This window comes from Dermacentor albipictus, chromosome 1, assembly GCF_038994185.2.
Source record: "Dermacentor albipictus isolate Rhodes 1998 colony chromosome 1, USDA_Dalb.pri_finalv2, whole genome shotgun sequence".
NCBI classification, from domain to species: Eukaryota; Metazoa; Arthropoda; class Arachnida; order Ixodida; family Ixodidae; genus Dermacentor; species Dermacentor albipictus.
In genome coordinates this window covers 136,484,328-136,511,007 of record NC_091821.1, presented here as the reverse complement: position 1 = coordinate 136,511,007, position 26,680 = coordinate 136,484,328, and the positions used below count along the sequence as shown (strand labels likewise).

General features: G+C 44.5%; 1 protein-coding gene across 1 annotated transcript in view; it reads right to left on the bottom strand.

Moving 5' to 3' along the window:
* Herp (Homocysteine-induced endoplasmic reticulum protein) overlaps window positions 1–26,680 on the bottom strand; it is a 59,205-nt gene that overhangs the window by 23,074 nt on the left and 9,451 nt on the right. The window contains exons 5-8 of the mRNA XM_065444131.1: window positions 18,425–18,549; window positions 15,075–15,212; window positions 6,445–6,613; window positions 1,381–1,523 (exon numbers count right to left, since the gene is read on the bottom strand). Coding sequence (XP_065300203.1) covers window positions 1,381–1,523; window positions 6,445–6,613; window positions 15,075–15,212; window positions 18,425–18,549 — 575 coding nt within the window. The remainder of the gene's footprint in view (window positions 1–1,380; window positions 1,524–6,444; window positions 6,614–15,074; window positions 15,213–18,424; window positions 18,550–26,680) is intronic.

Below are 26,680 nucleotides of genomic sequence, written 5' to 3'. Positions count from 1 at the left end.
GAGGAGGCCACCGCCGCCTTCGTTCCTGGCTACCTTTTCCGAGCCGATCACCATGGTTACGTGGGGGAAGGATGAGAGACATTGGGAGAGAGAAAAATAAAAGCAGTTCCGCAAGCAGGGTGTTGCCGCAAGTCGGAGAGCGTGCGCAGCGGGAGTACCGTCCGAGCCTCCCTCCCTCTCGCTCTCACATTTTCCGAGCCTTTCGGGGGAGGCGCGGAGCACGCGGGTGCAGCGAGTGCCGAGATCGCGCGGCGTTCTATATATCCAATGGCGGGTAAAAATATCGTTTGATATAAACGTACGAATTTCGATACTTTTACACAGAATTTTCAAGGGGATAATTTACGAGTTCGATACAGACAATAATTCGATATATGTGGGTTCGATATATCCGTGTTCGACTGTATACTGTAGTTCAATAAAGGCGAGTACCACCGAAAATATTTATGGAAAAAAAAAATGTCTTTTTTTTTTGTGTAATGGCCGTAGCACCAATTCCTCCTCCCCCCCCATATCTCAGAAAAACACCTGCGGCCATTACACGAATGTATATGGTACTTTCAAATTTGCAATATTTCGTGTAACCAGCCCCGGACACATTGATGGGCACTGTGATAAGATAGCGTGCTTAGCACTGTGCCAAGAATGCCGTTGCTTTCTCGTAGATGCTGATGCATCTTGCACTAGTCATGCGACAGCGTGCTTGGCACCATGCGAATGCCATTGTTCATAGATGCCTATGTGCCTTTTGCTATCCATGCGAAAGATAGTGTGCTTGGCACTGTGCCAAGAATGCAGTTGCTCTGAGACGTCAATACGTCTTGCACTAGTCCCACGAAATCAAAAGTATCCCCGAAAGTGACAATTCAAGAATACGGCACATCTTTTTTTGGCTACTTGTGAAATAAGGTCGTTCATTTTCTGGAGAATACAGTGTTTCGGGCTCCTGATTATTTGGACCTTTTGGCAGTCCCCATTGAGTCCAGAAAGGGGTTTCTCTATTATTCGGTATTTCGGGCAATCTGTCGGCTAGAACAAATTCTTGACATTTATTTCCGGCCACGGAGAGTACATCGGTAGAAAAAAAGCAATAAATAATTTATCAGTACAACTTATTTACTGCACAAATTAATTAGTAAGCTGTTTGTTAAACTATTAACAACTTAAACTTTACTCCAGCATATCGAAAGTGCAACTATGCACTTTGCATTAGGTTTCCCACACCTCAATCAGAATTTTGAGGCATCAAACTTAGCATAGTCGACATGGCACATTAGGCATTACAGGGTAAAGTTTTTCTCGGGTCCTTTAACTAGCACCCTCACATTATAATAAAATAAATACGGTACATGCCAGAAACTGAAGCAAACAAGCACTTACAGGTACATAAGCAGAGCGATGCCAGTGACGACAAGGAACCTTCCGAAGGAGGAGTAGAAGTAGACAATGCTCAGCAGGACAGTTGCCCTGCTCACAGTGTAAACCCAGTCCAGCCAGTCACGTTGAGCCGCTTCCTCTTCCTCCTGAGAAGAGCAGCCAAGTTCCATACCAAGCACTGACTCCTTGCCCTATATACAGGATGTCTACCAAGTAGACATTTCCAAATTCCCCGAGTTTTCCAGGTTTTCCCCGAGTGCTTTTGCACAATTCCCCGAGTGACATAGAACTTTGTTTTACGTCAAAACAGGCTGATACTATGTCACTCAATGCTGTCACTCTCTAGTAAGCATGTTGAAAGACGACTTAATCCAGTTAGAATAGTAAGAAGCATCATTTGTTTTATTAAAAAAAATATCGGAAGAGAGGGGTTAGTAAAATGCACAGCGAATAAAATGTCCTTGAAAAAAAAAATGGCAAAACTCATTGCAAATTAAGTGGAACATTCTCAAATATGAATAAAAAAAGAGATGCATACATAAACAAATGTGTTCAAATACCCACTTCAGTCACGAATTATGATCAACTGTCGATATGTATGTGTGAAACATAGGTGGTGCTTGAGACTCCACTGAAAGCAAATCAAGGTGATAGAATGACTCGTTGAGCATTTTATGATGAGTCATTATAACTACAGAGTAGCTCAATATTTGAATATTGTAAAGCCAGTCATGCTATGTTTCTTCATAAAAAGTATAAAATCCCCCGCTTGAATTACACGCACAAGTTATTAATTGACCTCAAGCATTTCAAGAAAGAGAAAAATATATATATTTCAAGGTTGTTACCGACATGCCCCACATCAAGCGTCACATAAAACATGGTAGTGCTTTCACCAAAGCGATACTCTAATGATATATGTCACTCAGAAGCAAAATGGAAGTAATTTAGGTTACCAGAATGTTCAATTCGCCCTAAGCTTGATGTTTGTGCTCTATTCCTTGCTACCACTGCACAGAAATAGCAAAGATAGGTTGCGTCTACAAATGTAGATGCCACGATTGAAGGGAATATGAGCTATCTTTATCAATTTATAGCAAGCTCATTGGTATGAGGCCCAAACTTTGTCACAAGTGAGATTCTCAACAGTTGGTGTGTCAACCTGAACTGTCTTGACGTACTCTCAGCCTGTGCTGCATTTCACTGCTTTAAAGAGTTTATTTTGGTTTGGATGAGGGACACCTGCATTTCAGCGTCAGCCAACACTGTTTTTTGAGCTCAAGCTCCTTGAAATAAATGGTGGCAGGCTTCCTTTCCTGTTCATTCCTCAATGCGTAGGTCCTTTCTGTTCTCGTCCTACTTCCACTGTGCATTTGTACCATGGACCATTTGAAGTACCCTCTTCGTCAGCTGTACAGTCAACGTCTGATTTTTTGGACTCCCTAGGGGCCGCGAAAGCGTCCGTAAAATCTGGCAGTCCGAAAAAAATGAATGCGTGTCTTTTACTGCCATTAAAGGCTCAAATCACCACAGGCACATTCGAAAAGGCATACCGGCACACTTATTATCAGTGCTCATACTGTGACAGGTGAAGGTGTATAATTAAGGAATAGATACTGTGTCCCGTGACAATTGCCCCTTCCCACGCTTGTTATGCTTCCCCGCGTAACATTTCTGTATTGAGGCGAAGCTGACCTTTGGAAACCGACATTATGGAATGCGTCGTGCGTTCCAAGCTTCGAATCCAATCGCAAGGACCACAAAGACTGAGTCGGTGCCATTACTTACAGCGGCGAATTCTTTCAATGAAAGAAAAACATGGCGGCGAACAGGAAGAAGCTTAATAGCGAACGTTGAAGCAGCTAGGCCTAGTTTACCATGGCTGCGAGGTAATCAAAATGGCGGCAGTGGTGGCTTTGATTAATGCCGTTTTGGACCTGCGGTCAGGGTAAAAAGTCAGGAAAATCGGATGGCGAAGGGCTCTTGCGCCCGAAATTTCAGACGTTCTCATACACTGACTCTATGGGGTACGTGGTAGTGCCGCGGAGCCGTCGGGCGTCCGGAAAGTCTGTCATTGACTGTACACTGGAAACTCCTCGCGCCGACGACACGGCGTCAAAAGACGATTTATTATGATCCCTTTCTGTTACGCAAGCCAGCATTACTGCGACTTTCCTTCTCTTTCAATAAAAATGCAGCTAATTTTCCCTGATAGAAGCACAAATTCTCTGAGTATTTCCAGACTATTAAAAATCCCCAAGAATTCCCAGTTTTCCCGATTGGTAGACGCCCTGATGTATCTACAAACTTTTCTAATTTAATCGTTTTAGAAAAAAATAAAAGGCAGTTACTGTCAAATACCAACTCAGAACCCTATCAATCTGCGTTACCGTGCATACATTACAAAACAAATATGATGCCATACCAAAAGTACACCAAGTATGACAGTCCATTTATGTATTAGACTCGCAGTAATAATGTTATATACAGTCGAAACCATTTATAAGAATATGCGAGTGCCAAAAATATTCCATCGTTACAGTCAAAGCTGCTTAAACAATATTCAAGAGCCAAAAAAATCCCATTGTTATAACTGATAATTGTTATAATTGGGCTGCACAAAAAAGGCAGAGGGGACAAACATCCAAACACTTTAACTAGAAAGAAGCACAGCCGAACCCACTTATAGACATTACCGGTTTTAACAATACTCAGTTGTAACAATGAGCAACTGAGGCACCTTTTGTGTGTGTTCTATGGTAAAAACACACATGCACACTACCCTTGTTCCCCAAGTGAACCGCATTTCGCGTGAGTGTACTTTATGGCGTTTTTCACTGGTCGATCTGGAGCGGCTGCCGAAATCCTCGAGCGAGCGCTCTGGTTTCACAAATCTGAATCGGCCAGCGGAGCGTAAGAACGCTCCGCTGGCCGTCATTTCGATATCCGAGTCCGTCATTTCGATATCACACCCGCAAGGATTGTGCATGGACAACTTACATAGAAGGCTTCGTACGGCACCTGCGTCACCCCGTAATTGCTGTTGTCCGAGCTCTCACTGCTAAACGCGAGTTCTACAGCAGCACCAAACGCAGACATCTTCAAAGCAAAACTATGTTATGCGAACCAACAGGTTACCGATTTTGCTTTAAGACTGAAGTGATGCGAGCTATTTCCGCCCGAATCCGCGACTCGGTGGCGGAGCAAGTCAGAGCGTTCCAGCACGGAGCGAGTTGATCCGAAATGACCAGCGGAAAGCGCGAACCCGCTCCACATCGACCAGTGAAAAACGCCATTAATTTCTGTCATACTTGTTTATCCAATTGCTCTTTCCAAGTGCTTATACAGAACTGATTACATGCCTCTCTGAGCCAGAGCTATGTCGGGCACTAAAGCCATCCACTCTGCACTACTTATGTGAGTTGGCACCATGCCAGCTGTGCCGATGACATCATCTGCAGTGCCACTCACCTATTCTTATCTAGGTCCTCCATCATCCACTGTGACAGTTGCACTGCTGACCTCACTCTTGACGCTGTGCCTACTTTTATCGCTGAGCTTCATACACCCACATCACAAATTTTCAAAGTGGGGGCATATACATTCACGCATAAGCCGTTTACTACAATGTTCCCATGCTGAATTATTGGCCATAAACAATTAAATCTGGCTTCTAGGTGTCCGTGAAAAATCCCAAGTGGCCAAAAGAAAAAAGAAAGAAAGAAGAAAAAAAAAGCGAGCCACGGCATCTTGCATGGCATGCCGTTGCCACATTGTCCTACACATCGCCGGTCTCGCATGCCCCTTTACCGCCTTTCTTCCACACCTCCGATACACGAGTAGATGGGGTCGATGTCGGAGGGTTGGAAGGGCAACAAGAGAGGCATGCAAGGTCAGCGATTCGTAGAGCGATGCGACGAAAGCTGCTGTGTGGGGTCCACAGCAGAAGATGAGTGCAGCGGCTATGTTTTTTTTTTTTTCGTGGATTTTGCGCTCGTTTCCCTTTCGGCATGCACACCCATTAGCCAGACTTAATTATAATAACTGATAATACAACATGGGAGCATTGTAGTAAGTGGTTTATTTCACCACAGAACACATACAACTGATTGCTATGTCAAATATGTATTGTTAAAACTGGTATCATTATGAGTGGGTTTTAGTGTACAACTAATAATTGCTATAACCAAGCTGCATTAAAAAGAGGGAGGACAGACATCGAAAATTTTAACTAGACAGGAAGAAGTACAGTTGAACCCACTTATACCATTACCAGTTTTAACAATACTTGTACGTAACAATAAGCAGTCACAGCCCTGTGAATGTTTATGTTCTATTGTGAAATTAACTGCTTAGTTCAATGTTCTCATGATGCGTTATAGGTTATAACAATTAAATTTGGCTACTGGGTTAACTGGGCTACTCGGTTATAACTAAAAATTTAGCTAACAGGAGTCAGAAAGGACTGCATTATATCTGGTCCTGCACTATCAGTGGTTACGTTTACGTCGTCTGTAAACGCAATTTTCACATGAAATTAATAACCACTAATGCATTACAAAGAAGCAATTTAACAATGTTGGAAAAGCCAGCATCATCAAAAAGCAGCCATGACATTTTGTTTACATGGTGGTACCGGTAGTAAAATTGTAGCATAGCTGATGTGCTGTTGACAGACAGTCTGGTAGCTTGACCTCATAGCACGTGCCATGATGGGTAGAGTAAAAAGAAAATACGAAAAAAAAAACAGTGTTGCTCATGGACTAATTGATTGACTAATGGGCTTTAATGTCCGAATGTTCCAAAGCAACTTTACAGCTATAAGAGACGTTTAGTGGAGAGCTCTGGTTTAATTTTGACACCCTGGGGTTTTCTAACATGCAACCAAATCTGTACATGAGCATGTTTTCACATTTCGCTCCAATCAAAGTACTGTCACCACAGCCGAAAATTGAGCCCATGTCCTTGAGCTTAGCAGAAGAGCGCCATAGTCACTGAATTACTACGGTGGGTGGTGCTGCACGTTGCATGTGGGATGGTGAGCACCACAAGGCACTGTTGACTAACCTCATCCAGCAGTGGGCCACCCTGGGCATTCATGCGTGGTCCTCGGTTGTCTGGGGCAACGCGTGGTGCTGGAGGAGGCGCTGCAGGAGCAGCAGGCGCTGCAGCTTGTGGACTGGGTGGAACTGGAGCATTGGCTTGGGCCACAGGGGCAGGTGCTGCCTGGTGCATGCTATAGCAGAACACACCACCAGTTATGCAAGGAGTTAGGGATAAACCACATTAAAATTTATGATAAAGAATAGCAATCAAATGTATGGCTGGTCTTGCTAAAGAAAGCTCAGCTGTGCTAAAAGAAATGTTCCAAGAAAAAGTGAAGCAAATAACTGCGACGTGGTTTGGCTCTTGGGTGTATTAATTAAATTCTGGGGTTTTATGTACCAAACCACGATCTGATTATGCGGCACGCCTTAGTGGGGGACTCTGGATTAATTTTTTACCACCCGAGTTTATTTAAAAGGGCCCGAAACACTTTCTGAAGTATAGAAAGAAAACACTGCCGATCTGTAGACAAGGCGTTTGTGAACATGTGACCCAAATATTATTCTATTTCATGCAGCAGGGAATTTACAACCTCGTGTCAAAAACAGCAAAAAATAGGTCGCCCTCCTTCGCAATGTCATCAGCAGCTACGTCGCAAGCAGCCAACCAAATGGTATTGGCAAATTTCGTGAATGCGAGAACATTCTCAGTAATACTATTATTGCTAATATTGAGTTAAAAATAAAAAAAATGGGGCATATATGGCAGTGATCTCGAAAAAGCATATCTTCAGCCTTTAGAAGAAAAGTGGTAGGCGCCCCTCATCTTTGACTTAGGTGTCTCTTAATGGCACTCGCACCTCGACGTTGGTGCTCTTTAGGTTAAATTTAGGCACAAACCGAACTCAGAGGCAACTGTTTTCCATTGATTAGCCGGTTAAATATTATGCCACTTTCCACTTTCTTGAGTGTGACGTCATTACTTCCGCTTTTTACTTCTAAGTTTCCAGGAATTTCGCCCAAGTCATGCTCACGTGGCGGGTCTTGTAAAGTCTACAATTCTGTGCTTTGGTGTGTGGTAATCAGTGATTTGTAATTAATTCTAATTACTCCGGAGTCTTCAGTAACTCAACTTTTAACTATCCTTATATATACTCTTATATCATATCTATCATGAAACTCATGAATTTTGTACAGCACTATTTTTTTCTATTTTCTTTCTGATTTATTTTGAATTTCGTCCCTGGTTGTCTCAGTGATTTCTAATTAATTCCAATTATTCCAGACACTTCAGTAACTCAACTTATAGCTAAACTTATGCTCTGATGTCATATCTATAATGAAACCCACGAATATTGTACTGTACTGTTTTTGTTCTAGTATTTTTTTTTTCTGATTTATTTTGAATTTCCTCCCCGGTTGTCTCAGGAGGTGAACCAGAAGTGCTGCACAAGAAACACGAGTGTCACTCGATGCTCATGCCACTAAAAACATGAAGTTATTTCGTCTTTACACTTGAGGTCTACATAAGTCAGTTGTGCGTAGCTGCATCTACTGCGCATGGCCTCGGAGATCACATTGGCATGCTGCGCAGCGTACCGTATTTACACGATTGTAGGTCGACTCGAATGTAAGTCGACCCCCCATATCGCTTGACAGGAAAAAAAAAATAATAGAGCATACCCGAGGGCGCATTCGATAACGAGAATTTATTAGTAGCTGACATGGTCACTGGACTACTCATCTTTACTAGTGCTGCCATCGTCATCGTTGCTGCGGTCCCACAGCACGTCGTGTTCCACCGAAATTTCAAATTTGGCAAACGACCGCACCAGGACATCTTGCAGAACAGCAGCCCACGCCAAATGCACCCAACCACATGCAGCCGTCAGGGAGGCGCTTTTGACAGGTCCGGTTGGCGTAATTTCGCAGTCTTCTGCCGGCAGCCACTCGTTGTTCTCACGGCGAAGCAGAACCTTAAAATTAAGGCGAAGGTCCGGGCTTGTTTCATGACCACGTCGCACTTCAATGGCAGGGAGCGATCAAGCTTAGCCTACAGCTCCGGAAAGCGTCCAGACTTCAGCACGTGGGAAATTTCTCACTTGCGTCACAGGGTAAAAATTTCGCTTCGCTGCAGTCGCCACTCTCACACCACCCGTTTAGAAACATCGAAATTGCGGCCCGCTGCGCAGTGATTTGTTTCTTCAACGTAAAGGATGGCAGCCCTCTTGAACGCTGCTGTGAACGAGTGCCGAACGATTAGTGGGCCTGGAGCACTCATGACGACTGGGGAAGCATAGAAGTAGCACGTAGCCGGCAGTCAAGTGGAACGCGTCAAAAAGTTGGTCAAACCAACTTGAATACCTATGCCTTTAAAAGAGAAACCTGCGAGCGGTGTCTGCTCTTCCATGAACTACCGATACTCCGCGCAAGCGCCGCCGTTCTGAGGGTGCCGCCGCAATTGGGAACAGCGGCGCTTCCATCAACTATCGACACCCCCCCCTCATGAGTGTTGCGTGCACTGTAAGACTCTCAAAAATGTTGAAAAACCCTTCTGAAACGCAAACAAACACGCGGGATAGCGAAAAGATACGGGTAGGGCCATAGAGCAAACATAAAATTGTAACTGCGTTGTAGCTCCCGTTGGTATCGCTTTTTTTGGCGGGGCCATGTTTTGGTTGCGATTGTAAGTCGACCCCCCAACTTCAGACTTTCAAATTTAAAAAAAGGGGTCGACTTACAATCGTGTAAATACGGTAGATACTGCAGCTGACACAGGGTGCCTTGACGAGCCCTTTTGCTGCTGACAACCGCATGCTCTAATTGGTCTCTGTGGGTGACGTAGCTTCAGAGGTGTGGCGACGCATGGCTGCCCGAGCACCCATCTCGCTTCGATAGAGCAACACACATGCCTGAACCAGTAGTAGTGTCATCAAGAAAAACAATTAAAATGAAAATGCCCAACTTTTGGGCAAGGGCTTTCCCCCTTGCCATCCCAACCGTGTAGTTTCCAGTGCTCTAGTGCAGATGAAAGGAGCAAGAAAGCCGCGCATCAGTGCGGCAACTACTTCAAGCTCAGCTTATACTTGAAGGACTAGAAAATTTTTGCGGCAGGAATCATGAGGCAATGTCCTTTGTAGTGAGGCCATTCGACAATTAATTAGAAAAGTATTTCCAAGGCCTCTTTAAAAATGCACCAAAACCTAAGCAAACGAGTGTCTCTGCACTTCAGTCCCATGGAAATGCAACTGCAGTGGCTGAGATCAAACTTGCTACCTGGAGCTCAGCAGGTCAACACCTGTAGCCACTGGGCTACAGCGGCAGGTAGGCTATTGGGTATCTAGAAAATTTTGTTATCAGAAATACCAAACTGACTAGTGCAATAAGTAGCAACCAGTAAAACAAATTAGGGACAACACTTTGCTGTAAAAATTTTATAAAGTCCATGTTAAAGGGGGGCAAGCAATAAATACAGGTAGAGCAGACAAACCAGCTTCTATCAAACCTAGTTCCTGCATTAAATAATGGCCACAAAGGCAAAAAAGAGAAAAATTAACTGTGGAATTGAAATGAAGGATGAGTGTATCAAATGAGGAAAATAGACTGTGGAGTTAGGCTGTAGGCTGTAGTGTGGTTAGCACTGAAAAAAAAGTACTGATCTACATAGTTTCTCACTGCCAGTACTTGTTTGTGCTAGTAGCATTTAAGCCACTATACATATGAAGACTAGGAACTTTTCCTTCTACAGTGGACTCTCTTTAAACAGAACTTCAAGGGATCAGGGAAACTGGTTCCGTTTATCAGGAGTTCCACTTACTGAGAGACATTATGAGAGCACTACATGAATACAAAACCAACCAACCAATTATCAGGATGGCATTCTGCTTAGTGGCAGTTCCGTTTAAATGATCTCCATTTATCGAGATTCCACTGTATATCCACTATATCACATGCCGTTGCATTGCTACGGAAGTGTAAAAGAAAAAGGTGGAAATTTAAAGTGCTGACAGCTGCTAGCTGCTATGATAATGCCTACTGTTAGTTACTTGAACAAACAACTATCTGCCAACAACTACATGCAGAATTTTATTAGCACGTACCTGCCTCAATTGGGCCAAGTGAATTTATTCACCTACAGTCAAATCTCAACGATATTGTTATGCTGCGCGGCAGAGCTAAAGAAAAGGAGATGGAAGAACTGTGCGCAGTGAAAAAAGGTCCAACTGGCTGCAATCTCATCTGTACGCCCCCTCGATCATTTTGTAAATAAATCCACCTCATCCATAACAACTTCGGTGGAGTTGGGGGCGAACCGCTGCGGCCCATTGGAGTTTGCTCTGCTATAGCGAGTGTGGGTGGACAAGACTTTCCAACTGAATTTGTTGTTTTGGAACACACCCCTTACATCATCATCCTTGGGATTGACTTTCTTGGTGAATGTGGTGCAATGTTTGATAGTGGGGCTGGTGAAATTTCTCTTCGAAGTCATGTGATAACACCCACACCAGCAGTATCTGGCGTGGACAAGCCGGGTGTATTTTCTGTGTCTCACGATGTCCTTTTACCAGCTCAGGCTGCGGCATTTGTTTCGATGACTTCCACGGATTGCCCTCCGCATCACTGTCATAGTTTAATTGAGCTGTACTCCCATACTATGTTGAAGCAAAATGTACTGGTTCCACAATCTGCTATAGAATGTGTAGACGGTCGTGCTCACTTGTGGATGGTGAACGCGTCTTTAGAGCAAGTTTTACTGCCGACGGGACTCAAGCTGGTCACCTCTGACTCATAAGTGACTGTCAGTATTGACGGCGTTGACGCTTGCGGCTACTCTATGGAATTTAACTGCATGACGAACAAGTCGCTATCCTCTTCAGAGCAGAAAGAGTTGCAAAAAGTGCTTGTCCGCTATGCGCCAGTATTTGATTTCGCGCAAGATGAGTGTTCAATTTTGCTTCCTGATTCGCAAACGCAACACCGCATAAATACGGGCCAAGCGACTCCTATTTGCCAGAAGCCGTACTGCGTCTCTCCCGCAGAACGAAAGTAATCGCTGAGCAAGTTCAAGAAATGCTGCGGAAAGGCGTTGTCCAGGAGTCTTGCAGTCCCTGGGCAGCTCCAGTGATATTAGTTAAGAAAAAGGACAATTCTTGGAAATTCTGTGTTGAATATCAAAGACTTAACGCAGCCACAACGAAAGACGTACACCCTCTGCCATGCATCGACGATGCTCTCGACTGCCTTCATGCAGCTTTCTACTTCTCCTACGTTGACTTATGATTGGGATACTGGCAAATACCGGAGCACCCGACAAATAAAGAGAAAACTGCCTTTGTGACGCCAGACGGTCTCTTCAAGTTTAATGTCATGCCTTTAGGTTTATGCAATGCACCAGCAAATTTTGAAAAGTTTAAGGACACAGTGCTGCATGGATTGAAATGGGAGATCTGCATGTGCTCCCTCGACGATGCAATAATTTTTGGCAAAACACTTGAGGAGCACAATCAGCGCCTTGCCATCATACTGGACCGCATACAAAACGCTGGACTGGTTATAAACTCAAAGAAATGTCACTTCGGTGAGCGCCAGACTCTCATGCTTGGTTTTCTCGTCGACAAAGATGGTATTCAACCTGACCTTGAAAAGATTGCTGCAGTGCGTGATTTTAGCCAACCGAAGACAGCGAAAGACCTTCGTAGTTTCCTTGGCCTGTGTTCATACTTCCGCCGGTTTATTAAGAACTTTGCCCAACTTGCTCACCCACTCACGTGCCTCCGCCACAAAGACAATCCCTACGTGTGGACTACAGGGTGCGAGGATGCGTTTTGACAGCTGAAGTCTCTACTAACTTCTGGGCCTGTCTTGCGCCATTTCGATCCCGAGGCTATGACTGAGCTGCACACTGATGCTAGCGGTGTGGACGTTGGCGCTATCCTCGTTCAACTTCATCATGGGTGCCAGCATGTCATTGCATACGCAAGTCAGACATTGACAAGAGCGGAGCGAAATTACATTGTCGCCGATTTGGAATGCCTGGCAGTAGTCTTCACCATCCAGAAGTATCAGTCATATTTGTACAGCCACTATTTCAAGATAGTGACGTATCATCATTCCCTATGCTGGCTTGTTAGACTGTGGGATCATTCCGGACGGCTGGCAGCCTTCAAGAATGCACCTTTTCTGTCGGCTACAAGAGCGGTCAGTGTCATACCGATGCCGACTGCTTGTCTCGTCTCCCGTTGCTGCACTCCACCGCTAATGATGATGACTTCGATGACTATCTTGCCAGCATTACCAAGTTTCCTAACCTCAGCACCTTTAAATGTGAACAACGTCGTGATCCTACACTCATACCCCTATTGGAGGCTGCCCGCACGCCAGGTCAGACAACGTCCTTCACGCTGTGTAACGGCCTGCTTTGCAAAAAGAATTACTCTGCCGAAGGCACTTCCTTGCTCCTAGTCATTCCCAAATGCCTGCGTATTGCTATTTTTCGCACCATGCATGATGACATCACATCGGGTCACCTTGGCTTTGCTCGCACGCTTCATCAATTACACCAGCGCTTTTATTGGCCGAAGCTACGGAAGAGCACAAGGAAGTACATGGCAAGTTGTCTAGGTTTTCAATGTCGTATAAGCCGGGGACGCCTCCTGCAGGCTTTTTGCAACCAGTGAAACTTGCTACCTTACGATTTGAAAAAGTTGGTATCGATTTGCTCGGCCCCCTTTCCAAGAGTTCTACTGGTCATCCCTGGATTATTGTGTGCGTCAACTACTTGGTACGTTATAGTGAGACTGCGGCGCTTACATCTGCTACCGCCACCGATGTGTCGTGCTTTCTGCTTCCTTCTATCATCCTGCGTCACAGTGCTCCACGTGTTGTTATAAATGACCGTGGACGGCAATTCACTGCCGACGTTGTTGAAGAACTGCTGCGCCTTTGCGGTCCTACTTATCGCCATTCAACACCATACCACCCATAAACAAATGGCCTCACCAAACGCACGAATCATACGCTTGCCAACATGCTGTCACTGTACGTCTCAGCTGATCACAGGAATTGGGATGTTGTGCTGCCCTTTGTCACATACGCATAGAATACAGCCAAGCACAAAGTAATAGGGTATGAGCCTTTCTATCTGTTGTATGCTCGCAGTCTCCAAACGTTCTTGGGACACAATTTTGCCATTGCCACTGGACGAAGGCACATCCATTCCACAGACATTGTGTCGTGCCAAAGAAGCTCGTCGGCTCGCTCACTTAGGAACACTGCCTTCGCAAGTTTCAACCAAGGCATGCTATGATGCCCGGCATATACATGTCCCTTTCGCTCCTGGCGATCATGAGTTACTGTGGACACCTCAACGAAAGAAAGGCTTGTATCGCAAGTTTGTCTCAATGTATAGCGGTCCATTTGTGATACTGAGCCGATTAAGTGACGTCAACTACGTCATCGCCAAACTGACCACCAATAAACGCCGGTCGCGGAAGACACAAATGGTTCATGCGGCCCGCCTAAAGCCCTACCATCATAGGGTTCCCAAATCAAGAACTACCAATTATGTGGATCACTAGTTCGCTCGACAAGCTTCATCTGCGCTGGAGGAAGATGTTACGCTGCGCGGCAGAGTCAAAGAAGAGGAGATGGAAGAACTGCGCACGGTGTAAAAAAGGCCCGACTACCTGCGATCTCGTCTCTATGCCCCCTCGATCATTTTGTAAATAAATCCACCTCATCCGTAACAATATTAATCTAACAGGGTCATATCAGATATCCTTGTGATCTAAATTATGACCTAGAATAACTATTATATATATATATATATATATATATATATATATATATATATATATATATATATATATATATATATTATAATGTGATGATTCTGCCAGCCAGAGTAGCATTCATCATTAGAATTCTAATCAAAGCGACATTGTCAGGCATGCATAATTTAAGTGTGCAAGAACACTAGGTTTTGTGGCAGTCATGAAGTAAAGGTGATCAGGACAGGAATTAAGTAGGGGTGTACAAATATCAAAATTTTTTAATATGAATACTTGGCTTTGAATATCGAATAACAACACACATGCATTCAATTGTAAGTTTCATTATATTAACATGTTGGAACATTGCAGTTACATTGTCACTAGTAAAAAGTTAAGTTGTGTATTTGGCTTACGCTAACATGGAAAATTGGGTAATTCCCACTAGCTGTCTGTTCTCGCCAACCTGTGCCTTATTTTACATCAAATGCCCATAAACTCAGAGGCATTTGACCAGAGACATTTCAGAGACATCTGCCAGTCGTTGCATTCACTGCCAAGCAATAAGCTCAGATTTGGCGTGGCACCTGCAAAAGAATGCACCCTCGCTGTCTGCAAACCCATACTCATATTCAATTTGAAAACTAGGTACTTGAACATTTGAAATATTCGTCCGAATATATATATACTTTTTTCATTGCACAATGTACAGCATTTACTTTTAGCTGAGAAAGGGCCAGTGTGTGAAAAAGAGGTTAACGTAGTAGTTTATTGTACATATGCGAGAGACTTTCAAATGGTCCAAAAAACAACAGTTTAAAATCACAGCACACACTGCACGCCAGCATGCCAGTACTAGAAATGCCATAGATGTGACACTTACAGATGCATGTACTGGGTGAAGTAGTGTGCATACAGTTGCTGAGCAAGAGCCACCTGCTGAATCAGCTGCTCGGGGCTTGACGCTCCTGCTGGCATTCCCACAGCAAAAGGCATCTGACCATTGGGCACTGCACCAGAGCTGTGAAAAAAGCCAGCCGAGAATGAAGCACCATATGTATCAGATTGGGTAAATGTGCATTTAAAACATTTTGGATCTAAAGATACAGTCAAACCCACTTAGAATAATATTCAAGTGCCACGAAAATTCCATTGTTATAAATGGGTCGCATGAAAAAAAAAAAAAAAGAAAAAGTGAAAAATCAGATTGGGGATGGTGTAGCTGTTTCGAAAAATACTATAATGGTGGGGAGGGAGACCAGTTCTCCTCCCCACCACCTTTCTCCATCAGGCTTCTCATTGTGCTGACTCGTTCAACTGTTTAACTGCTATAACAACTGCAAAGAGGGGGTTATGGGTGGCAAGTGACATACGAGCTCCACCAAGGCATTGCTTTGCTGGCCCCAAAAGGCGGCTTTTAAAAAATGCGGGAAGGCTGCTGCGGCAGCATCTCAGTTTGAGAAATCCAGAAGAAACGCTGGGACGAGATCGCCACAAGCATCTCGCCACATACTTTCCACTGGCTTGCCGAAGAAAACTGCATGCCCGTCAGCCTTGCTTGGTTTACGTGAAGCTTGCCGACATTCTTCTCTAAGGTATCCAGGTGCTCCATGTAGTGAAGCGGAAGGTCCCTTGCGAAAACAAGCCCATGAGGGACTCAATTATCTACAGGACCTCCGGCGGGGACAATGGGGCAGCCTGCCCTACCGCGTCAGCGCTGCCGTCGTGGCCGTCACTGTTGCTATCCATACAAGCATGTTTGCGACGATCGCCTGATTGGTTAGAAGCACTTTGTTTTCAAATCTATAGCAGTGTGCTTTCTTTTCACCGGCAATGTCGTGCATCTTCCAGTTTGGCAGCGAGTAAAACGAGGCTGAGAAACCATGTGGCCAAGAACGACTTCAATGCAATGAACAAAGACAAGCACGAGAGCGACTTCATTCCTTAGCAGAATTGCGCAGAATGAGGTCTCAGCAAGCAATCTGGGAGCAGCACTCTCTGGCAGAGCCGGCAGCGTTGTCAGTGAAGTTGGCAGGGTCCATTCGTGTTTCTGGGGGTGGCGTGGCACAGAGTTAGGGCGCAGCCCATACATGTTGGAGGGGTGGAAGGGCGACTGCAGAGATGCGCGCGGCGGCAGTTGGGGTGGCTGGCGATCGTGCAGCAGCTTGCATTTCATTACCTTTTGGCATGGACACCCAGCAGCCAGATTTTATCATTATAACTGACAATGTGGCATAGTGACATTGTAGTAAGTGGGTTATTTCTCCATATAAAACATACAAAAGTTGACGGTGCGGCAGCTTTTCATTGTTATAACCAATATATTGTTAAAACTGGTATCGCTATAAGTGGATTCGATTGTAGCTACAAGTGACATGAACATACTTAAAATTTACTCTGTTGTACCAGCAATACAGCTCACTGAGTGTAACGTTTGCACTGCATGACAATACCAAAATCATGTCACCACTTTAACTCTAAATACCACTATGGTTTATTCTCTATAAAGCCCTGTGCCCATTTCGTAATTCACATTTGTTTAAGCAATGGCTTGCTGCCATTTTAGCTACTAGGCACTTGTAATGTATGACACTTCTGTTGGGTAAACACAATTTTTGGAGGCCTTAGTATCAAGTTCTTTCTTGTCAATTTGGCACATGGTCACTTTGCCACCACAAACAGGATCCTTTTTCTTGTCTGCCCATACTTTCTAGGCCATCTGTGTTCCAAAGTAATAAGCAATAAAATAGTGTAATACCAGTAAAGATGCAGGGTCTGTTCTTAAAAAGGATGGCTTATTTTGGAAACATATAGATCAAACAGACAAGCCCCTGCTCTAGAAGGTTAGATACCGAAGCAGTGAAACCAAGCAATCATGTAAACCAGAAGTGACATCATATCTACCCTCGGAAGCAAAAGTTTAAGGTACATAGCATCAGCAAAAATAAAAGATTTCTGGTACAGCTGTCCAATGTGGAATTGTGACAGTGCATTGCATTGGTCAAACATGTTAACTTGGGCTCTACCACTTCAGTGCGCATGCCTAGGCTGTGAAAATTTTGTTTAATAGCACCTACCATCTCCAAACGTTTGTTTCCAACTGTACATAAACTTGCCAACTATGTAGCCATAAAGCAGAAAGTAGTCAATAAATATGGTATATACAGTGAGGTCTGGATCCGAGCTAGTTGGTAAGGCAACATCTTTGAAGGGAACAGCACAAAAGATGGGAAAGGCAGGTGGCAAGCAGCAGCATACAAATTACGCCTACCCTGCCAACGGCATGATGAAATCATAACAGCAGCTAAAATGTGAAGTGCTAAAATTTCTAAGCAAAATGCACAGTTGATGTTGTAGGATTTCACTACCTTATGGAAAGACACATATTGCAAATACAGAATGCTGCAACATAAGTTCAAAACTACCAATCAAAAATGAAATTTGCATGGTTGCCTATGGAATGCTTCACTTGTGGGTGCATACCAAGGTGCCAAGTTCCAAAAGCTGTAGCATGAAGTAAAAATGCAATAGCGGTTTCTGTATTGAAAGGAAACATCACCTAGGTATCAGTTAACTATCTGCTAATCTTTTCAAGAAAGGGTTCAATTTTCTTGAAACTGTCCTGATTTTGGTGTTGCATTTGCATGCCCTTTCTTTTCCAAAGATTCGCTGTTGCTTTTGTGCATATGCATATGACAGTGTTTGTAAGGCTGTTAGCAAAATAAAACAGAGATAATGGCAATGTCTATGTCATCTTATTTGCCCTGTGGTCTGCAAACTAGCACTCAACATGCCATTTGTCCAAGCATGACTAAATCCCCGAGACGCAGTGCACCTATCCAGTCCATTGGTGAGCATCTGTGGTGACTTGGCAGTGATTTGCAAAATTGTTTGCCTATGTTGAAAAGAAAATGCATCCTCACAGTTCGGGTTTATCAGGCCTCTGTCAGGAATATGTGCATGATTATTCAGAAAAGCACTCCAAGCATTGACAGCAAAGCTGAAAATTTTATCTGCTTCTCAAAGCTGAATAGATGTCACTGAGCTTAGAACTACAATATATCTTATTATTTATATGGTTAAGGCTGGTTTTCTTTTGCAGACGCCCAAGTATACAAAGAAGAAATAAAAATTAATACAATGAACAATGTGGCATACCAGGAGGAGGAACACATCTTGCTGCACTGCTCATGTACAAAGGCTATCAACGAACAAAGTAACTTGTAAATTTACCTGGCGCTTCTATGCCGAAGCCCATCACTGCCAACAGCTGATGAAGCTGAGGCCACAGACGAAGTCGAAGGCACATTTGATGTTGACCCACCAGCCATGCCCAAATCAGGCTGGCTCATAGCCATCTGGAGAATAAAAGGAAAAAAAAAAGTGTGTTAAAATGCATCTCATGAAGTTTGGGCATTGCAAGGAAAACATGGTGCTGTGTTCATAATTTAGTAAGGATTATGTCCACAAATTATAATATCAATATATGCTGTGAAAACAACTGGGAATTCAAACAAAAGCCTGCCTGCCCTCTTTCCCGGAAGAGCCTGTATCCCCACAAGCACAGATGACCTCACAACTCGTGCTTCCATGTCACACATTGTGCCTACAGTGTACAAATAGTCAACAGCAATTTAAACCACGACACAAAATGTACAGCATTGCCATCGGAAGTGCCTCTTATTGAAAGAAAGGTAGAGTGAGAGAAAAAGATATGCAGACCCAATGCACATGTTGGAATGTATATGAAGAGAAACTTTAGCAAAAAGGTTAAATCAACAGCAATGCATACAATTTTGTTTACTTTCGTCCTATGCAATGTGTAAAGTCACCGCTGACAGCTCGTGAAGCTGAGGCCACAGACAAAGTCGAAGACACATTTGATGTTTAACCACCAGCGATGTCCAAATCATGCTGGCTCATAGCCATCTAGAGAGTAGGGTAGGGAGGAGGATAGCTTGCTTCCTTGCACCATGGCTTTGCAACAATTTTATTTGCTCTCATCTCTGTCAATACTGAAACCATTTCAAACAGTCTTGCGGTAATACACTATTAATGGCACTTAGTATGTATAAATTGAGCAACACAATTAAGCATGTGTAAATATATACGGGGTGATCATTAGGTTTTGTGGCATTTCTAAAAAATCGCTTGTTGCAGATAACATAGTTCTAGTCCTTGAGCTGGATTATTCAGAGAGGGGGACATTACTTTCTCGAGAAATCAAAACATATTCAACTAAGCAAAAAAAAGTCAGAAATTAACTTAATTCATCATTATCATCAGCCCATTTTTGTCCACTGCAGGACGAAGGCCTCTCCCTGTGATCTCCAATTACCCCTGTTCTGTGCCAACCGATTCCAACTTGCACCTGCAAATTTCCTAATTTCATCACCCCACCTAGTTTTCTGCCATCCTCGACTATGCTGCCCTTCTGTTGGCACCCATTCTGTAACAGTCCATCCATTATCCATCCTACATATTACATGGCCTGCCCAGCTCCATTCTTTTCTCTTGATGTCAATTAGGAGAGTGGTTATTCCCGTTTGCTCTCTGATCCACACCGCTTTCTCCGTCTCTTAACATTACCCCTAACATTTTTCATTCCATCGCTCTTTGCACGGCCCTTAACTTGTTTTTGAGCTTCTTTGTCAACCTCCAAGTCTGCACCCCATATCTTAGCACCGGTAGAATGCATTGATTGTACATCTTTCTTTTCAATGATAGTAGTAAGCTCCCAGTCAGGATCTGGCAATGCCTGCCATATGCACCCCAATCCATTTTTATTCTGTAAATTTCCTTCTCATGATCAGGGTCCCCTGTGAGTAATTGATCTACGTACTCCTTCACAGACTGTAGAGGCTAACTGGCAATCCTGAACTCTTGTTCCCTTGCCGGGCTATTAGACATTATCTTTGTCTTCAGCATATTAAGCTTCAACCCTACTCTTTCACTTTCTCTGTTAAGGTCCGGACAGGCCGCCACTGGAAAATGAACCTGACAACATTCAACACACGAACCCTCTCCAGTGAAGCTAGCTTAGCAGGACTCTGAGGAATTCTCAGGCATTGCAGGGAATAATATTGGCCCTATAGTGAGGTTAGAACTGGCGAGGCTTATACAGTGCCAACTAACGGCCATGTCCTCTGCTACAAAGGACATACGGATAAGAGACAATATGAAGTAGGATTTCTAATCCATAAGGACATCGCAGGTAACACTGATTAATTCTAGAGCATTAATGAGGGTAGCAGTAGTAAAAATAAAGCTGAACAGAAGCTATAAAGGTAGCACAAGCCTACACTCTAATGTCCCACCACGGTGACGAAGAAATAGAAGTTTTATGAAGTCGAATTAGGAATAAAGAAAAATGTAAACTCAGTATCTGTAGTCATGGCTGATTTCAATGCAAAAGTGGAGAAAAAGCAGGCTGGTGAACACGCAATTGGCAACTACAGCCGTGATTCTGGGAACACTAGAGGAGAGATGTTGGTAGAAATTGAAGAAAGAAATAAGCTCCAAATAATGAGTACCTTCTTCAGGAAGTGTAGCAACAGGAAGTGGACCTGGAAAAGCCCTAATGGAGAAACAAGATACGAGATGGATTTCATACTCTCAGCCGATCCCAGCATAGTGCAGGATGTAGAAGTGTTAGGTAGGGTAAAGTGCAGTGATCATAGGTTAGTGAGGTCTAGGATTTCCCTGAATACGAAAAGAGAAACAGTAAAATTAGTCAAGAAGAAACAGGCCAACCTAGATGCGGTAAGGGTAAAAGCAGACCGATTCAGGCTGGTGCTTGCAAACAAATATGCAGCTTTGGAACAGAGATAATGAAACCGTCACTAGGCTGGTTTCAGAAGCAGCAATTGAAGTGGGAGGTAAGGCACCAAGGGGGCAAGCAGTAGGTAAGCTCTCCCAAGTAACAAAGGACCTAATTAAGAAACGACAAAGAATGGAAGTGTCCAACTCAAGAGATAAGATAGAATTCGCAGAACTGTCAAAACTAATCAAGGAGAAATTAAGGGATATTCAAAATTATAACGCAAGAAAGACTGAGGAAGCAGTAAAAAATGGATGCAGCTTAAATTAGTGAGAAGAAAACTTGGCATAGGACAAGCCAAGATGTAAGCACTGAAAGATAATCAGGGTACTGTAATATCAGCAATTTAGATATAGTAAAAGCAGCAGAAGAATTCTACACTGACCTGTACAGTACCCAGAGCAGCCACGCTACCTTCTTTCGAAGTAGTAACGAACAGGATACAGAGACAGAAACTCCTTCTACAACTAAAAATTAAATGATGGGGTTTTATGTTCCAAAATCACGATCTGATTATGAGGCGTGCCATAGTAAGGGACTCCGGATTAAGTAGGAGCACCTGGCTTTCTTTAAAGTGCACCTAAATCTAAGCCCACTGGTGTTTTCGCTTTTTGCCCCCCCGTCAAAATGCAGCTGTTGTGGCCGGGATTTGGTCCTGTGACCTCCTGCTTAGCAGCACAACACCATAGCCACTAAGCAACCATGGTGGGTGCCCCTTCTATAACTAACGATGAAGTTAGAAGGGCCTTACAAGACATGACCTGGGGAAAAATGGCAGGAGAAGATAGAATAACAGTCGATTTAATCAAAGATGGAGGAGATATGTTGGAAAAGCTTGCAGCCCTTTACATGCAATACCTCACAATTTTAAGTATATTAGAGAACTGAAAGAATGCCGACATTATACTAATCCACAAGAAGGGAGATGTTAAAGGATTGAAAAATTATAGGCCATTAGCTTGCTTTCAGTATTGTATAAAATATTCCTCAAGATAATTTCCAATAGAATAAGGGCAACATTTGACTTCAGTCAACCAACAGAACAGGCTGGCTTCAGGAAGGGATACTCTACAATGGATCACGTCCATGTCATAAATCGGGTAATTGAGAAATCTGCCGAGTAAAATCAACCTCCCTATATGGCTTTCATAAATTACGAAAAGGCATTTGATTCAGTAGAGATACCAGCAGTAATAGAGGCATTACGTAAACAAGAAGTACAGGAGGCATACATGAATATATTTTGAATTACTATCTACAAAGATGCCACAGCTACCTTGGTTCTGCACAAGTAGAAAGTTACCTATCAAGAAAGGGGTCAGGCAAAGAGACACAATCTCTCCAATGCTATTCACTGCATGCATGGAAGTTGTATACAAGCTATTAAACTGGGAAGGCTTAGGAGTGAGGATCAATGGTGAATATCTCAGCAACATTCGGTTTGCAGGTGACATTGTCCTGTTCAGTAACACTGGGGACAGATTACAACAAATTGAGGAACTTTTTAATTACTTTACAGCATATGTTGCAATTTACAAATCATAACCAGTGAGTAAGCAAGGCGTATCCACTTGCACGAATTTCCAGAATGACGCGTTTGGAGGTATGCACCATCAATCTCGCCGTAAAAATGCACTGTTGTTCCACTTACTTTTTGAACGAAACGCTCTTTTATGCAGTGAAGCACGAAAGCAACTAAAAAGCTCATGTCCCACACTTTCAGAAATAATATCTTGAAACTGGTGTCATCCTGGAGATTTTTGTCAAGTGGATACATCTTGCAAACTCACCAGCTGCAATTCATAAATTAAAATATGTCCGATAACATAATTAAAACTTATTTAGTGGATTTTGTTAATTAGTTGAATATTTGTTTTGATTTTTTGTGCTAGTAATGTCTGCCTCTTCACTTGATCCAACTTAAGGACATGAATTGTGCCATGCGCCACAGGCGTTTTTTAAAAATTCTGGAAAACTAAACAATTATGACGCCCCCCCTCCCACACCCTACCTACCTACCTCCCCACTCACTCACTCACTCACTCACTCACTCACTCACTCACTCACTCACTCACTCACTCACCCACCCATGGATGGATGGATGGATGGATGGATGGATGGATGGATGGATGGATGGATGGATGGATGGATGGATCCATCCATCTATCTATCTATCACGAAAGAGGCTATTTACAGGCTATTTACAATGGAGCCAGACAGCCAGGCCGACACTCCCTCGCGCCAAGGGCACCAAGCAACCCTGGTGCGCCAAGCGACGGGTTGGGGCGAACGAGACTGATGGCGTCGAGGTGAGGGCGAGTGGCTGTAGTGAAGGTTCGGAGCAGGAGCATCAGCGGCAGTGGGTTCATGGCGGGTGGCATAGGGAACAGAAGGTCCAAAGGTGCGAGAATAAGCGGCGGCGTATGTCCGAAGAGGTGGTGGCCATCTGTTGCGGCAGTGACGAGCGACGTGGCTGATTCGACAGCAGTGGAAGCAGATCGGCCTGTTATCAGGGGTACACCATTTGGACGGGCGGCAGCGAGATGTGGCAGAAAAGGACTGCTGGGAACGAGGAGGTCCGCTAGAGAATTGGGGAATGCTGGGTTGAGACGTGGAACACACGGAGTTCAGACCCATGTTCTCAAATTCCTGTCTGACGACAGCCTGAATCATAGCAATGGTAGTCGCTGGCAGATTGGGAGGCATCGTGGAGAAAGCTGGCAAACAGGTGGCCTTGAGTTTGCGGCGAACAATACGGTGGCGTCACAGGTGGCGGTCTACCCTCACATATCGACGTAGCAGCAATGTTGGGTAGCCGCGTGATGTGGTGTGAAATACGGCGGCTTTTAGCTTGTTCAAGGCGACGGCATTCTTTTTTGATGGTGTTGATAGTTGTGATGTTGCCGAAAACAAGCAAATAGAAAGCGTCGTCGGTGATGCCTTTTAGCACATGTACCACTTTATCTGCTTGGGTCATATTATTGTCAGCTTTGTGGCCTAGAGCCAAGACCTCGAGGATGTATGAAACATACGGCTCTGTAGATGACTGAACACGAGACGCAAGAGCCTTTCTCACAGCAACCTTGTGTCCAATGGAGTCGCCGAACAGTTCCCATACCTTTTATTTGAAACTGTCCCAACTGGTTATCTCATCGTCATGCGTTAGGTGCCACACGCGTGGGGTGCCGCTGAGATAAAAGATGACATTGGCGAGCATAATTGTTGGGTCCCACCTGTTATTAGCACTGAGGTGTTCATAGAGCTTGATGCATTCATGAACGTCCTGTCCCTCCAGGCCAGAGAACACACCAGGGTCGCGATGTGGGCAACCGTGACGATTGGAGCAGTCGAACAAGCCGAAGCCGTTGCAGAAGCGGGCTCGTCACTGGGAGGCATAGTGACACGCTCGATGTGCCGACCACTTCGGAGTTCCGTGGCCAAGACGGGGATCACTAACCAGAACCAGAATGTTATGTGTGGAAAGACACAGATGAAAGAGGCTATTTACAGGTTGTTTACACTGGAGCCAGACAGCCAGGCCGACACTCACTCCCGCCAAGGGCACCGACCAACTTCGTCATTGTCGCGGCGGCTTGTCTCTTAAGCATTGCTCGATGATATTGTAATAATATATATACATATATTGAAATACCACGGTCGAGGCGGCGCTTTATTCCACAAAGGAAAGGTGATGTGATGTATTGCGATGATGGTAGTAATGGGCATCGTGAAAGAGCATCGGCATCTTGGTGCTTCTTTCCGAACTTGTACGTGACGTCGAAATCATATGCTTGTAATCAGAGTCCAGACAAGTTTTTGATTGTCGACAACCAACATAGGGCATGGTGGTCGGTCACAACCGTAAAATGTCGACCGTGGAGATAAGGACAAAATTTCTGAAAGGACCAGACAACAGCCAAACACTCTTGTTCGGTTATCGAGTACTTCTTTTCCGCAGAAGTGAGAATGCAGCTTGCATATGCAACAACCTTTTCGCAAAATGCGTGGTTGCGCTGCAGCAGTACGGCGCCAATTTTTTGACCGCTAGCGTCAGTATGCAGTAATGTGGGCGCCTTGTCATCAAAATGACAAAGAACAGGTGGGGATGTTAGTGCGTGCTTGAGTTCTTGGAACGCGGCTTCACAATGATCGTTCCAATCGAAGGAACTGGAACTAGCAAGGAGTTTGTGGAGGGGCGAGGCTATGCTGGCGAAGTTCCGGATAAAACGTCGAAAGTATACGAGGCGAGTCCAATGAAGCTGCGCAGTTCTTTAGCATGAAGTGGGCGCGGAAAGTTGAGCACTGCAGAAATTTTGTCCGGATCGGGCTGGATGCAGTCTTTGCTAACGAGATGACCCAGGACTTTAATCGTTGTGCTAGCGAAACGGCACTCCCTCGTGTTTAGTTAAGTCCGACATTAGAAAGGCACGTGAGCACTTCATCTAAACGTTGCAGATGGTCAGTGAAAGTCGAGGAAAACCCGACGATGTCGTCGAGGTAGCATAGACAAGTTTTCCACTTGAGGCCGCGAAGAACAATGTCGATCATTCTTTAAAAAGAGGCGGGAGCATTGCATAGGCCGAAAGGCATTAGTACGTTAAAACTCATCAAGACCGTCCGGAGCAGAAAAGGCGGTCATTTCTTTGTCTGCTTCGTGCATTGGAATTTGCCAATATCCGGAAAAGTATTGCATGCCTTGCAAAGAATCAAGGGCGTCATCAATACGGGGCATCGGATATACATCCTTACGGGTGATATTGTTTAGCGTGCGATAGTCAACACAAAATCGCATCGATCCATCCTTCTGCAGTAATATGACGGATGATGATGAAGAACTGGCGGAGGGACATATGATGTTTCTTTTCAGCATATGGGCGACATTCTCCTCGATTTTGCGTTCGGCCAAACAGACTCCGTAGGGACGACGGCGTACAATAGTCTGGCCATCGGTGTCGATACAATGGGAGGCAACGGAGGTCTGTCTGAGTGGCAAAGTATTCATGTCAAAGGAGGCCTGATGCTTCATGAGCAACTATAGCAACGCTTCACTCTGAGCAGCAGTAAGGTCAGGACTTATCATGGAAGCAAGGGCAGATAAAGTAGAGTTGCCCTGTTGAGGAAGAGCTTGTGAGGTGGCCAGAGGAAGCAGAGAGACTCGTTGGGTGTCCACATAACAGGTCACTGCAGAGCCTTGAGGTAGGAGGGTTGTCTCAGTGGTCATGTTTAACCCTTTCGCTGTCACGGACGTACCGGTATGTCATCGCGCTTCCCCCCCACAGTGTCACTGATGTACCGGTACGTTCTCTATCGTGCGTTCAAAATTTCGCGCCTGAGCGCAAAGCTGGCGCTCCTGGATTGGCCACGCTATCTGTTGACTCTTTCTACAAGTTCGTATATTCGCCCCGACATGTCTAAGTCCATGTATTGAAGAGTACGGTGCGACTGCTACTCCCCACTTTCTCTTTGCCGAGTGGCGCGGTGGCTCCGCGTTCGCTGGATCATGCGTCGTGCGCGTGTGGTTATGGGTTCAAGGGTTGTTCTGCCTTCTCCGCTGGTTTGAAGGTTTTTATTTTTATTCTGTTGGTGTGTCTGCTACGGAGCGTTAAGTTCAGGCGCACGTGCCGTTGCCTCTCCATAAAGAGTGACTCGATTGCTGCTTTCGCTCTCTC